Genomic DNA, 16,178 nt, shown 5'->3' on the forward strand with positions numbered 1-16,178 from the left:
GACTGATGAATATCTTAAATATCACCATAGAACCTTCATCCAGTAACTGATGGAAACAGAGGCAGAGACACACATTGGAGCACTGGACTGAGCTCCGAAATCCAGTTGCAGAGTGGGAGGAATGAGAATATGAGCAAAGAGGTCAAGACCATGAAGGGTTCACCCACTGAAACAGTCTACCTGAGCTAATGGGAGCTCACCAATTCCAGCCAGACTGGGAAGGAACAAGCATAGGTCCAAACTAGTCCCTCTATGTGTGGTTGACAGTTGCATGGCTGGGGCAGACTGAGGGACCACTGGCAGTGGCACCAGGATTTATTCCTACTGTACATACTGACTTTTTGGCATCCTATTCTCTTTGTATGTATACCTTTCTCAGCCTAGATACAGTAGGGAGAGCCTTGGAACCTTCCACAAAGCAATGTGCCTTACCCTCTCTGAGGATTAGATGGGGGTGGTAGGGTGGCACGGTGTGTGGAGGGAATGGGAGGAGGGGAGGTAGTGGGAACTTGGATTGGTATATTTTAAAAATCTAATAAATTAAAAATAAATCAAAACAAAAAAGTAGCAATCTTTTGGTCGAGAGAGAGTAGACACCGGGAGAAAGTTAGAACTTTGACATAGACTGAAGAATAAGTCACTGTGTAAATTACATATCAACTCCTTTTAAAAATAATTTTTACCCTGGCAGCAATTCCCATTCTAGACCTTGTGGGATGCTAAGCTCAAAGATAAGCCTGTAGTCTACATGACCACTGAATCAGAGGACTGAGGCAGCCACAGCCACTAGAATGAAAGGTACAGTCTCCTAAAGGAGAAAGCCAGAAGGGGATCTCAAATATGCATACAAATGCTTCACCTGTTTCTGAGCACTGCCTGAGCTGTCCAAATACAGAGAATTCTACACACCATACTATGGCTAGAGGAAGCACACGGGGATTGATGGATCTCAGTTGGATACATCACAGTTGGAACACATAGATGGATGAATGCACACAAGTCCAATGTCCACTGATGACCACACTGAAAAGTATTCTCCAGAGACCTAGGTTAGAATCCACATAAAGACACTCATAATGACTGGGAACACAGGAATGCTGCATAAAGGCAGAGACTGTACAAAGGAATCGAAGAAGCCTAGGGCTATAGATTATGAAAGAACCCTTGTCTATCATGAAGAAAGCCCTGGGTTTGATCTCCAGAACTGAAAATGAGAGATACTCTAATACCTGAAGTAAAAACAAAAGAAAAGATGAACAGGGCAATGGCTGTGACAGCGAAAGTCAGCTCATTTAAATATATGGACCAATCCAATCATCCAATCTGAGGACGAAAGAGAAAAACTGTTGAAAACTGTTTATACCCATATGAGTCAATGTAAAAAATAATCAAATGTAAGTAATTGGAATGTTGGAACAAGAGGGAGGGAGAACGAACTAAACTAATGATGAAAATAATGGCCCAAATTTGATCAAATTTGGTGAAAGAATTACATATGTAGGAAACTCTATATAAAGAATAGACACAAAAGGAATCATGCCTTGGCCCACTGTAGGAAAACTGCTGAACACCAAAAATCGAGGGGAAAAACCTTGAAAATGGAATTTAAAAGACACCTTTCATATCAGAAAGGAGGAATTTAAATGACAAGTACTTACAGGAACAGCCGAGAGCAGAAGACAGCGGAACATGACCGTTCAAGTGCTAATTGTGATTTTTTTCAACTGAGGAACATAAATTTCAAGAATTAAGGTGGACTTTAGATATTTTTAGATAAAAGAAACCCTAAAGACTTTGTTAGAGCAGGCAGCACATTTGTGCCACATGAAATAATCAACAAAGTCCTTTTATTCAAACAGAAATGAAGCTAGATGGACAGGAAACAAAGAAAACTGCCAGAAAGAATGAATCTCTAAGTGGATGCCAGACTTGCGCAGGAGCACAACAGAATGGCAGTGAGGAAGAGCGGTGGTGCCTGTCCTGACACTAAAACACGCCTGCGCACCGCAATAAAACACGCCTGCGCACTAAAACACAACTTACAGTACTCTTACCACTTTCCCCATTAAAGTGAATGCAATCCGATGCATACTTACAATCATTGGTGCTCCAGGGTTCTGAGCTATAATCGTAGTGATAACTAATATATCATTTCGAAGCTGACGGTCGTAATGACTATGGCCCCTCATAAACAGATTTTTAAATACTTCCTTCAAAGCCCTGGAAAATAAAATATTAAAAATGATATTGTTATAGGCAGAATGTTTGTGCGTTTTTTTTCAAAATTCGTTTGTTGAAATCCTGCCTTGCATGAAGTTTTGGGAAGGTGGGTTTAGGAGAAGCATTTAGACCAACAAGGCAGTCATAAAGGAATCAGTGTGCCCAGACCAGGACTGCAGGGGGCTCTCCTGCGGCTTCACTCCCCAGATGAGCTGTCAGTGCCCTCTGATCTGGAAGAGTGCCTTTGCCAGAACTGCCAGGCTGACGCCCTGAGTCCCTAGCCTCTACCACTGTTTATAAAGTACAGCTCTCTGACACTTCTTTAAGGAAAGCTGAACTGAGACACATTCTATGGGAATACTTACGTCTCTACCAACAAAATCCTACTCTTAATTTTAGACCTTTGACCAAAGTGTTCCTCATGGTTTTTATCCTCCCCAACCTGCCTCTGATTCACGGCAATGTACCAGATAAGAACCCACTAATCTAACCACCCACAGATGTACATGGGACTGTGTTACAAGATTTAACCACATCATGCAAAGGTACTCAAAGCTGCTCTTTGTTCTTCGGATAAAGACCTTGTTAGCTGGCTTCCCAGGGCTCAGACGGCCCGGCTCTTGCTCTCCCTGATGCCTCAGCTCCTAACAGCCTGCCTTATTCTTTTGTTCTTGGACTAAACTTCTTGCAGGTTTTATTTTTTTATTTTTTCTGAATCTGATTTTTACTTCTCTTTTCCTGTGTGAGATGCTCTCTGCAGATAACTGTGACTGTCTCCTAACTGCTGAGATGCTGCTGGGGTTACTGAGAATGAGGATCATAAACCATGTCCTCGACTCCGGGGCAGGTGCCTTCTGTAGTGGACAGCCACTGGCTTGCCTCTTGGGGCCCATGTGCAGCTTCTCTGGAACACCACGACCCTTAGTTTCCATTTAGGCATTTGCTCTCCCCAGCTTGTGGCTACAGCAGTGGTTCTCAACTTCCTAATGCTGTGACCCTTTACTACAGTTCCTCACGGTGTGGTGACCCCAGCCATAAGATTATCCTACTTGCTAATTCATAACTGAGATTTTGCTACTGTTATGAATCATAATGTAAATATCTGGTATGCAGGCGATCTGAAATGTGATCCTGGTGAAGGGTTGTTTCACCCCAAAGGGTTGGGACCAGGATTGAGAATCGCTGTTCTATCAGGATGAAGGCAGAAGAGTAGAGACAGTGCCAACAGACAGGGAGGCTCTAAGTCCTCACATTTGCGGAACTCTCAGTAACGAGGCTCACGAAATCAGCTTACTGTTTTTTAATTGCATCCTCATCAGTTGGTGTTCTAGTTTCTTCTCTGTTGCTGTGGTAAATCACCAACCAAGAGCAACTCGCAGGAGGAAAGGAGCTATGTGGCTTACGCATCCAGGTCCTAGCTCATCACTGAGGGGAAGGCAACGCAAGAACTCGAGCAGAAACCGATGGCAGAATCCATGGAGGAAGAGTGCTAGCTGGCTCCCTCATGGACTCATGCTTAACTGGCTGTATCGTATGCTCTAGAAACAGTCCAGGGGATGGTGCTGCCCATGGTGGGCTGGGCCATCTCAGATCAGTTCCAATCCCTCAATGGTGACTTCCTTCTCAGTACTTACAGACTGTGCCAAGTGAACCCTTAAAGATAGCTAGGACAGTAGGGCTGGGGTTGGGGCCACTTGAAAACAGAAACACGTTCATCCATCTTATTCTGCAAAAAGATGCAATACCTTGCAAAAATCTCTTTCATTATGTTACGTTTATTATACTTTTTAAAAAATTTCTTACATACTTGTTTTTCTCTGCAAATATAAGAGGTCCATGAAATGCTTTAGTTTATTTTTTAATTAAAATTTTATTTTACTGGTTGGGATGTAAAAAACAAAAAATAAACATCCAAAATTATTTTAAATTTAATATATATATATATATATGCCCTACATGTATATATGATGCCCATGGAGGTCACAAGAGGGAACTGGATCCCCTGGGACTGAAGTTATGAGTGGCTGGGAGCTGCCACGTGGGTGCTGGGAATCAAACCCACATCCTGTTGAAGAACTTCACTGCTGAGCCAGCTCTCCAACTCTTCTATTTTATTTGAATTTTTGACATGGGGTCTCACTGTGTAGCTGCTTAGCCTGCAGCTCACTCCTGAACTCACAGAGCTGTGCCCTCCTCTGCCTAGCACACCCAGTTTTTAGTTATATTTTTATGATCTCAGACTGATCATAGCAAACAGACAATAACCATTTATTGAATATGAATAATTTAGCAACTTGAAAACTTACATTTAATTGACAACTTAATTATAGAACTAGAAATGTGGTAAGTACTAATCAGAACTCTAATGAATAAATAGTTATAACATTCTAATTTTATAGCTGGGTGGTGGTGGCGCACACCTTTAATCCCAGCACTCACAGACAGAGGCAGGCAGATATCTGTGACTTTGAGGCTAGCCTAGTCTACAAGAGATAGTTCCAGGACAGGCTACACAGAAATACTGTCTCGAAAAAAGCCAAAAAAAATTCTAAGTTTACTTTATCCATCTGTAAAGGCACAATCAACTCCAGAGTTTGATACTTTGAGAGCATCCTACTCGATAACTGTGGCTTCTTCAGAGCATGGCAGTACACACTTACATGTAATCCCAGTCCTGGGGAAGAAGAGGAGGGAGACCAGCCGCACTCAACTATACTGCAAGTTCTAGGCCAGCTTACTACACGAGACCTAGTTCAGAATTCACAAAAGAACAAAAAAGTGTAGCTTCTTCTATTTCTGCAATGGCATGAGACATAGCCATCAGATGAATCAAAAGTTCAGTCAAACACAGATTCAAAATTTAGTAATCTATGACTGGCTATGGTTCAAGGCAAATGACATTCCTATCTACCCACATACACTTACAGCAGGCATTCCAAGTTACTAAGCTGTTGTATAATTTCATCTTTTGAAGATTTTTCCAACAAATTCCAAAGTATTTCTGATGAACGAAATAGAAGCTGTCCTGAAGGATCTGGGTCATTGAGGTGAGCACAGATTCTGCCGGCGGCTTGGGTTTTCACCATTAAAATGCAATTAGCTTCTGAAAATGAAATTTAACAAACCATTTATATTGCATCGTCTTTTAGAGAAAAAGGAAGCTAGCGGACAATGGAATGTTTAAATTCAGCAACACCATACACACCGGAAGTCGAGAGATGCTGGAGAACTTTAAGAACCCACAGCTTCTCAACAAGCTGGTTTTCGATCAGCAGCACGGACTGGACCATTGCTTTCGCCAGTCCTCCAACTTCAGCCATCTTAACCTTGTACGATGAGCTCACCTGCTGGTAGCCTAACACCACAACAGGGACAGTTATTTCACATAATCATCAGTTACTATAGAAACAATGTAAAAAACGTTTGAAAGAACATACAGCATCTAAACCGTGTACAGTATAGAGATAGGAAGGTTTCCTATAAAGGGATAGACAGTATATATTTAATCTTTGCAGGTTATTACAATATGTGTCTCGACTATCTAGCTCTAGATTTGTAGCATCATACAATAGCAAGAATAAAGCCATAAATAAAATGAAAAAAGGGACATGGTTGTGTCCAATAACATTTAATTTGCAATATGCCATGGTCTTTTGTCCTTGAAATAAACCCACAGATTTTGGAAATACATCTTAAATTCTAAAAAAACAAAACCCAAGATTGTGTCAGTAAGTAATAACTTTCTAAAAGGCAAATAGCATGGTTCCAAATACTTTACATTCTCACTATATGTGACAATGAACTACTTCAACTCTTTCAAGAGATAAGAATTACATCATATCAGCAGTAAGTAAGAGGGGAGAAGCAAATGACTGTGAATGCAGGGGTATTTTAGGGGAGCTGAACATGACTTACATGAGTTTCCTTCTGCTGTAGGTCCTAGGAGACACAATGTCACTTTTGCTCATCCTACGGGTGCCTGCCTCATTACTGCCACAGGGAGTAAATGCCAGTTTAAATATTTTTATTACACATTCCATTTTCCACCTGTTTTATTATAGACATTGCATTTTCCACTTAGGACACAGTGCTTATGAAGTGCAATGCTTACTTCACTGTCTGTGCACACGTTCTATGTTCAAGTATTGAGAATGCCCAGTAAATTTATTGTAGCAGTTTGAATTTGAAACTGCCATGTAACTTGCTAAATTTGGGTCCTTCAAATGTTTCCTGTGGAACAATGCTACACCTCTACTTGGATTGACTTAATCCACCTCTTCGATGGTGGGCCCTGAAGAAGCACCACCAGATGGAGGAGCTCCCCCACCAGGGAAGCCGCCAGGCATTCCTCCAGGCATCCCACCAGCAGTCTGGTACAGCTTGGTAATGATAGGGTTGCAGACTTTCTCCAGTTCCTTCTGCTGGTGTTCAAATTCTTCCTTCTCTGCAGTCTGCTTCTTATCCAGCCAACTGATGATCTCGTTGCACTTGTCTAGGATCTTCTGTTTGTCCTCATCATTGATCTTTCCCTGAAGTTTCTCATCTTCAATTGTTGCTTTCATGTTGAAAGCGTAAGACTCCAGGGAATTCTTGGAGGAAACCTTATCTCTCTGCTTTTCATCTTCAGCTTTGTATTTCTCAGCTTCCTGGACCATGCACTCAATAACCTCCTTGCTCAAGCGGCCCTTGTCATTGGTGATGGTGATCTTGTTCTCCTTGCCTGTGCTCTTATTTACAGCAGAAGCATTGAGGATGCCATTGGCATCGATGTCAAAAGTGACTTCAATCTGGGGAACACCACGGGGTGCTGGAGGGATGCCTGTAAGTTCAAACTTTCCAAACAGGTTGTTATCCTTGGTCATGGCTCGTTCACCTTCATACACCTGAATGAGCACACCCGGCTGGTTATCAGAGTAGGTGGTAAAAGTCTGAGTCTGCTTGGTAGGGTTGGTGGTATTGCGCTTGATGAGAACAGTCATGACTCCACCAGCAGTTTCAATACCAAGGGAAAGAGGAGTGACATCCAAGAGCAGCAAATCCTGAACATTCTCAGACTTGTCTCCAGATAGAATGGCTGCCTGGACAGCTGCACCATAAGCAACAGCTTCATCAGGGTTGATGCTCTTGTTCAGCTCTTTTCCATTGAAGAAGTCCTGCAGAAGCTTCTGAATCTTGGGAATTCTGGTAGAACCACCCACCAGGACAATATCATGGATCTGAGACTTGTCTAGTTTGGCATCTCGAAGAGCCTTTTCTACAGGGTCCAGAGTGCCCCGGAACATGTCAGCATTTAATTCTTCAAATCGAGCACGGGTAATGGAGGTATAGAAGTCGATTCCTTCATAGAGAGAATCAATCTCAATACTGGCCTGGGTGCTGGAGGAGAGGGTGCGCTTTGCCCGTTCACAGGCAGTACGCAGACGCCTGACAGCTCTCTTGTTCTCACTGATGTCCTTCTTGTGCTTTCGTTTAAACTCAGCAATGAAATGGTTGACCATCCTGTTGTCAAAGTCTTCTCCACCCAAGTGGGTGTCTCCAGCTGTAGACTTGACTTCAAAAATTCCATCCTCAATTGTGAGGATAGACACATCAAAAGTACCACCTCCCAAGTCAAAGATCAGCACATTCCTTTCAGTTCCAACCTTCTTATCTAGCTCATAGGCAATAGCAGCAGCAGTGGGCTCATTGATAATTCGAAGGACATTGAGGCCAGCAATAGTTCCAGCATCTTTTGTTGCCTGCTGCTGAGAATCATTGAAGTAGGCTGGCACTGTGACCACAGCATTGGTAACCGTCTTCCCCAGATAAGCTTCTGCAATCTCCTTCATCTTAGTCAGAACCATAGAGGACACCTCCTCTGGGTAGAAGCTTTTTGTCTCTCCTTTGTACTCTACTTGGACCTTGGGCCTGCCCGCATCGTTCACCACCATGAAGGGCCAGTGCTTCATGTCAGACTGTACAACGGCATCATCAAACCTACGCCCAATCAGACGTTTGGCATCAAAAACTGTGTTGGTGGGGTTCATCGCAACCTGATTCTTCGCAGCATCCCCAATCAATCGTTCCGTGTCAGTAAAAGCCACATAGCTTGGTGTGGTTCGGTTACCCTGGTCATTGGCAATAATCTCCACCTTCCCGTGCTGGAAGACGCCCACACACGAGTAGGTGGTGCCAAGATCAATAAATACCGACTGCAGGTCCCTTAGACATGGTTGCTCGCGTGTAGGACCGGCTGTGCTGGCGAGGACACCGCACCGATTTGCCCCCAAAGCTGGCGCCGCGTTCAATGAGACCCGCAGGGAGTAAATGAACCACGGTAGGGTGAAGCTGTTTTCCCCAGTGGTCTCTCTTACAACTCCCTGACATCGTGACTTTTGAAACCAACTAGATTCTTTAACCATGACATTGTTCTAGATGTCTGTCAGTTTGTCCTAACTTTCTGAGTTTGGTCTCCGGGCCATAGACAAGGCCCTGTCCATTCCTGAGATGGGTTATCTGGGGTGTGCCCTGCATGCTCACCATGAGGCTGGAGAGATGGCTCACCAGGGAAGAGCATGAGAATTTGAATTTGAATCTCTAACACAAAGGTGAGAAGCTTGGCACAGGCTGGGCATGGTGGCACACGCCTTCTGTTTCAACACTCAGGAGGCAGAGGCAGGAAAAGCTCTGTGAGCTTTGTGCTAGTCTGGTCTACACAGATAGTGCCAGGCAGCCAGGGGGACATAGAGGCAGGAAAAGCTCAGTGAGCTCTCTGCTAGTCTGGTCTACACAGATAGTGCCAGGCAGCCAGGGGGACATAGAGGCACTATGTCTCAACAACAACAGCAACAACAAACAAACTTAAGAACAACAAAAACAAACACAAACACAAAAAAGCATGCCATGGCTACACACCTGCCTGTGACTCTAAAGCTTGTGGGTAGTCTGGAAGGTTTCTGGGGCTTACAGGCTACCAGTTTAAGTCTAGGTTTAGTAAGAGACCCTGTCTCCAAGGATTAGGAAGTGACAGAGCAGGACTCCCAACGTCCTTAGCTACCTATACACATATGTGAGCATATACCACACATACATGTACCATACACATATACAGCACACACACACACACACACACAGATACATACAAAATTTAAAACATGAAAATACAAAGGAGAATAAAAATTGCTTATAATTTTACCATTTAAAGGTAATATTAATATTCAATATGTTTCTTGCTGTTTATTTTTAATATATGAACATAATTTTCATAGCACATTCCATACAGAATTCTATATTCTACTGTAGCTCACCAACAAAATACTTTCCCAACTCATGATTTTAGTTGTATAAGTCTTTCATAGGGATGACCTGAAGTGCTTTACACTTGAGTATACATTGAGTTTACATTTCTATACAAGGACACAGTAACAGCCAGCATCATGGACTATATATATTTCCCAATCACTCTGCTGAGGATTTTCTAGCTCTGGTCCCAGACATCCAGCCATGACCATGACTTGGAACCAACTTAGTAAGGGCATTGTCTTCAACTCCCAATTTCCAGGTTACACTCACTTCCCTGTACCTCAAAACTTCTCTGTCTTAATTCATGTACCACTGTCTTCCTCCCTCTCTCTTTCCCTCCCTCCCTCCTTTCCTTTTTTTCTTATTGGTTTTTCAAGATAGGGTTTCTCTGTGCATCAGCCCTAGCTGTCACCTGGAACTAGCTCTTATAGATCAGGCTAGCCTCAAACTCATAGAGATCTGTCTCCCTCTGCCTCCCGAGTTTTGGGATTAAAGGTGTGCATCACTGCTGCCTGGATTCTTCTTCTTCTTAATAAAGTGGGGTTTTTTTGTTTGTTTGTTTTGCTTTGTTTGTGTGTTTTGAGACAGAGTTTAGCCCTGACTGTCCTGGAACTTGCTCTGTAGACCAGGCTGGCCTTGAACTCAAAGAGATCCACCTGCCTCTGCCTCCTGAGTGCTAGAATTAAAGATATGTGCCACTACATCTGGCTTTAAATTAAGTTTTAAGATATTTCTGTTTTATTTGAATTTTGTTTCTTTTGGTACATGTTTGTCGCAATGTGTGCCATGACCCATGTGTGCCAAGGCAAGTGCGTAGAGGTCAGAGGACAGCCTAAAGGAGTCAGTTCTTTCCTTCCACTAAGTGGGTCCTGAGGATTGAACTCAAGCTGCCAGCCTTGGCAGCAGATGCCTTTACCCACTGCACCATCTTGCCAATCCTGTTTCCTTTTCTTTAAGAGGTCTCTATTTTGCTGAATTAATTCTAAGCTTGTGCTTACAACGTCTCATGTTCACTTTGAGGATTTTGCTTTTCCACTTCCCACTTAGGAACTTGTAGTTTATCTGCCTGCAAGCTTCATTTCCACATCCTAAAGCTAACAACAAAAGTCAAACAACCATTCATTGATCTTGCTACCGGCTAAGCTGCTGGTTCCCCATCGTCTTGTTTGCTTTACCATTTCAATTCTAAATACAAGTTTGTATTTATGAGTTGCTTCGCTCCCAAGTGACTGCTTCTGTTCTCATGACCCTTTCATATTGCTATAGGATCAGCACTGTCAATAGACCTCACACATTCACCACAGCTTTCTAGGGATGGCATTAGCTTGGTTTTTCCATCCATCATTACAGAAATTTCTTCAGTACTGATACCAAGACCACCTTTCTTCACAAAACGTTTCATTCACTAATTCATTTCATTCATTCATAGGTGTCTTTCGGCTTCTTTCTCTGTAAACACAAATTGACTTATTTCTTACTTTTGAATATTTCCTTCAGGGTGAATATTTTTATAGAAGAGGCTACACCAATTATTTTGCTTCATGCTCGTCCAGGTACACTGACAGGCTTATTCTACCCTAAAAATCTTCATGAGCCTTTGACATTACTTGTGACAACTGAAAGTTTTAAAAAATATTTTTTCACACCAACACGCTGTGGAGCGCATTCTGACACAGGACTCCAGTGAGGACTTTGCGTATTTTTTCTATGAAGGTGTTTCACTATAGTGTTCTATAAATTGAATCAAGATAACTAGAGCTGTTCCACAGTTATGTTAACACAAGTTCTCTACAATTGCATTCTCCTGGGTCAGGAAAAGTCAGTCATGTGATAATGAGCACTTCCCATGCTTGCTGCTCATGGATCCTTTCCAGCATGAGTTCTCTCATGTTTGTGAAAGTTCTGGGTTTAATGAAGATTTTCCCACATTGCTTATAACACTGAGTTTTCTGTGTGAGCAGCGGAAGCTTTCACCACAGTGCTTAAACAAGAAAGGATTATTTAATCTATGAATCTTTTCACAGATGCAAAGGGCCTTGAACCCCTCAGGCATTTCCCACATTGCCTACATATACAGTTCTGTCTCCAATGTGAGTTCTTTCACGTGTTTGAAGCTATTTGTTGTGACACTCACATTGTTTTATCACAGTGTTTACAAACATAAGGTTTCTCTCCAATGTGAGTTCTTTCACACACTTGAAGGAAACATGGATGGCTGAAGATTTTCTCACACTGCTCACGTGCATAATTTATGCATGTCTCCACACAGAACTAGATAAACCACATGCTCCCCCTGACATGGCTTACACAATTCATGCATGTCTTCACACAGAACTAGATAAACCACATGCTCCCCCCAACATTGCTTACATAATTTATGCATGTCTCCACACAGAACTAGATAAACCACATGCTCCACCGACATGGCTTACACAATTCATGCATGTCTCCACACAGAACTAAATAAACCACATGCTCCCCCCAACATTGCTTACATAATTCATGCATGTCTTCACACAGAACTAGATAAACCACATGCTCCACCGACCCCGACATGGCTTACACAATTCATGCATGTCTCCACACAGAACTAGATAAACCACATGCTCCCCCAACACGGCTTACACTCAGACTCTCACCCCAGAGCAACTTCTCTTACGTATTAGAGATGAAGTGGACAGTCACAGGCTTTACCACACACTTTACATGTACGAGGTTTCTCTCCACTGTGTGTTACCAGGTGTCTCAAGGCCTGGCAGTGTCATGTAAGCTTTCCTGCTTTGCTGATCTCTGTAAGGTTTCTCACCATTCTGTGTCGTTTCATGTTTGGGAAAGCACAGGAAGGGTAGCTCTTCTGTGTTCCTTACATTTGATTACAGGGCTGCTCTTCTTTCCTGACACTCATTTGGTCTAGTGTGTGAGCAGGCTGAGCTTTGGAGGGCGAATATGGAGATGAAAGGCAAGCTCTACTTCTCCACAACCCAGGTTTCTGATGGTTACACCAGGAGGCATATTCAGTTCAGAATATTCAGAGTCTGGCTCAGCATCTCTCCACATTGGCCACATAGTTCTATGTTCATAATCTTTCTACCATTGGCCTTTAGGTTTCCCATGAGGTTTTTGTACTTCTCTCTAATGTTCTGGCTTTTTCATGTGTCTTTTTCAGGAGAGAACAGCCATGGCCAGGTGACAGTACACCAGAGATGAGCAGCCTGTGATCTCGGCAGCACACATGGATCTCAGTGATGGTGACACCAGACAAACCTCTTCAACTTTTGAACGTTTCTAGACTTCAACGTTTCCCTTACTTCTTTCAAGCATGTTTTCCAGCTCTCAGTATGAACACTCACCACAGTGTTCCTCTTGCTCCCTTGCTGGTCACATGATTTATTTCCTGACTAATTCAATCACTGACAGCTTCAGTTTTCCTTTCCACTCAGTGAATTTCAAGTCTGTTTTTCTGATCTCTAATGATTTTAGGATTCAATGTCTACTATCCACTAAATTTCCCAATCTGTCTACCTGAGACTTCATAATGTATACTCAATAATCTCCTTGTATATTTCACTAACTCAGAGGTCTTGTGATCATCTCCTTAGCTACGTATTTTTACTACCATAGACTGATTTTTATCTATTTAAAAACATAACTTCAAAATATCATTTATTTATTCCCTCCCTTACCATATTGATTGAAAATAATATAATCAACGAAGATAAGAAATATGTCTTAAATACATTATATCCTCACAATGCTAATGCTTGACATAATCTACTCACCATTATATATTAAGATTGTCTAGCTACAAATTACAGAGTTCTCCCCAAACATAATAGAGAATGGCACCAGTATTATTAATTTAACATCTACTTGAATGTATTGATATTGTGGTTAAAATAATTTATTTACAATCTAAGAAATACTACTAGTAACAAACTTAACTGGCTACAACTTTATCAACTGGGTCATAAATATTTACCATCAAGACAAAAATTTGATGTGAATCCCCAAACTAAAATAAAAATACTTATACAACTTTTAAATGTAACTGAAGAAGTCAAAGTTACACAAAAATTTTATTTTTATGTGTTAAAAACACAAGCCCCTGTGTTTTCAAAGTTTGTTGAAATAATATCGGATGAATTTTTGTTTCCCAAAGACAAGCTGTCACTGAAAGGCAAGTGAGACGTTACCTGGAATGTGCTTCTTTGGAGGCTCAGCATGATAGAAGTCGACGATGCACTTACAAATTTGTATCCTTAATTTAGAACTCGGTATTTTCATCAGTTCACCTGCCAGGAGGATAAAGGGAAGTCGTGTAATAATATAAGTTCATTTAAAAATGTAAGCATATAATACCAAGGTTATAATAGTTATTTTAAAATCCCACCAGATGTTCATACTGGGTCTTCTAATTACATGTGTGATCATGTGGAACACACACTGTTCCACCGTCACCCATCACTTCATATGGGGTATTTTCTGGGAAATTCCTTGTTAGGTGTTATTTTTATATGGATAACATATTTCATGCTCACACAAACAAGACATTAAGCCCAAGAGAGAACAGAACTAAGATGCACAGTAAATGTAAGATGTAGCAGTGGCTGCTGGCAGAGAGCATACTGTTTGACAGTTAATTCAAAAATGGTTAAGTAGAAAGTACATTTATTTATCCAAATGCTAAAATATAGTAAATACACAAAGTTGGGACACAGTCACGTGTCACTTATCAAGTGTTACGCATTGCATACAACTGTACCGCTGTGTTTTCACGTATTTTCATATAACTGGCAATGGGGCATTGCTTCTACCACCATCAATCACCACAAAAATGTGGATAATGAGTTGCTCTATGGAAAGTTATGCCATCAATAGGTGATATAATTTTTTGGCTCAATGATAGATTTATAGGACCACCTTCCTTCTCTCTCTCTTTCTTTTTTTGGTTTTCCAAATAATTCTCTGTAGCTTTGGAACCTGTTCTAGAACTAGCTCTAGTAGACCAGGCTGGTCTCGAACTCACAGAGATCTGCCTGCCTCTGCTCCTAAGTGCTGGGATTAAAGGCATGTGCCACCACCATCTGGCCAGGACCAGTATCCTACATATGTTCTACTGTTGTGTGAAATGAAGGGATATAGTTCATGATAGTCTGTGACCACATATGCATATGTACATACATGTCTACATAATACTTTGAATCTATCCTTACATATTTGACATCTCAATCATGTCAGCTTGTCATTTCCAGAAAGAAGAGAATGATACTAATAATATAGGTACTGGAGCCAGACATCCAAGAGTAAATTCCGGCTCTGCTACACACTCCACATGTAAACTAGAGCTTTGATTTTTATATCTGTAAACCAGGCATAAGTTACCACTTAAGAATGCTGCAGAGATTGATTTCACATGAGACAAGGGCTGAGAATAATGTTTAGCACACTGGTAAGTGCCACATGTGATAGTTACTGTTGACAACAAATAGGCCAGCATTCTTTCTAACGAGAGTCAGAAACTTGTCTTTCACAGTGTGTTCTTTCTTTAAAATTCCTGTTAGCTTTGCTCTCAACTTGCTGGCAGACTGAAATAGAGGAATTTGGGGGCATTCTTTGACTCAAAAGCAATAATTGTATGTTCAAGATTTCTGGTGAGGATGAAGGACACAGGGTTTCTTTTCAGTGGCATCTATACTATTATTGAGTCTGATTTGGCTAATTCAATAATCCAAGCTAGGTTGTATTTATTCCTTTGAAGTCCAACAAGAATATTCTCCAGGAGAAGGTCTACTCATTTTGTAGGGGAGGCAGACAGAAGTGAGTCTCAGGGAAACTATGTAAGACTAAGAGAGAATGTTCCCTAGGAGAATCTGAAGATAATCGGAGGGACTCTGCAATGACCTTTGTCATGTGACCCATGCTGTCTGGTTGCCTAAGGACAACTAGAGTCAGCAGGATCAGCTTGAGGAGTAAACTGGAGAGCTCGATTCTCTGAGGATAAAAGAGGAAAGAACTCCATCAAGACGGGGCTTTAATTTGGGCCTACTGGAAAGTTTAGTTCAATTCCAGCAGGAGTAGCAGAGCCCAAGGGAGCACAGAGACGGGGTGGAGCACTGGCCAGTGGCTAAGGGAACACAAAGACGGGGTGGAGCACTGGCCAGTGGGTAAGGGAGCATAGAGACGGGGTGGAGCACTGGCCAGTGGGTAAGGGAACACAGAAACAGGGTGGAGCACTGGCCAGTGGCTAAGGGAACACAGAGATGGGGTGGAGCACTGGCCAGTGGGTAAGGGAGCACAGAGACAGGGTGGAGCACTAGCCAGTGGGTAAGGGAGCACAAAGACGGGGTGGAGCACTGGCCAGTGGCTAAGGGAACACAGAAACGGGGTGGAGCACTAGCCAGTGGGTAAGGGAGCATAGAGACAGGGTAGAGCACTGGCTATTGATCACTGCTGGTGGAGGGAGAAACTCACTTCTCAAAGAGGACACATTCTAGTGAAAGAGCATACACCCACAAAATGGTCTCGATGGGCAAAAGTACACTACAAAATTGGGGGGTTAGATCTAGGAAGAGTTGGGTGAGGTGTCAAAATATGTCGCATGAACCTCTCAAGGAACTAAGAAAAAAAGGTCAACAAACCCACAACTAAACTATACATCAAATCAAACATGTACAAAA

At 42.1% G+C, this 16,178-nt stretch overlaps 1 protein-coding gene and 1 pseudogene across 4 annotated transcripts in view; both read right to left on the reverse strand.

Annotated features, from left to right (window-relative positions):
• LOC121459086 (cilia- and flagella-associated protein 69) overlaps positions 1–16,178 on the reverse strand; it is an 87,441-nt gene that overhangs the window by 47,735 nt on the left and 23,528 nt on the right. For all 4 annotated transcript variants that reach the window (XM_041668595.1, XM_041668594.1, XM_041668596.1 and 1 more), the window contains 4 exons: positions 13,695–13,793; positions 5,426–5,575; positions 5,146–5,323; positions 2,097–2,220 (listed from right to left, as the gene is read on the reverse strand). In XM_041668595.1, the coding sequence (XP_041524529.1) occupies positions 2,097–2,220; positions 5,146–5,323; positions 5,426–5,575; positions 13,695–13,793 (551 nt within the window). The remainder of the gene's footprint in view (positions 1–2,096; positions 2,221–5,145; positions 5,324–5,425; positions 5,576–13,694; positions 13,794–16,178) is intronic.
• Positions 6,259–8,430, reverse strand: LOC121459087 (annotated as a pseudogene).

The sequence above is a fragment of the Microtus oregoni genome, unplaced genomic scaffold, assembly GCF_018167655.1.
Source record: "Microtus oregoni isolate MIOR12 unplaced genomic scaffold, Mior012 000018F_ref0000195, whole genome shotgun sequence".
NCBI classification, from domain to species: domain Eukaryota; kingdom Metazoa; phylum Chordata; class Mammalia; order Rodentia; family Cricetidae; genus Microtus; species Microtus oregoni.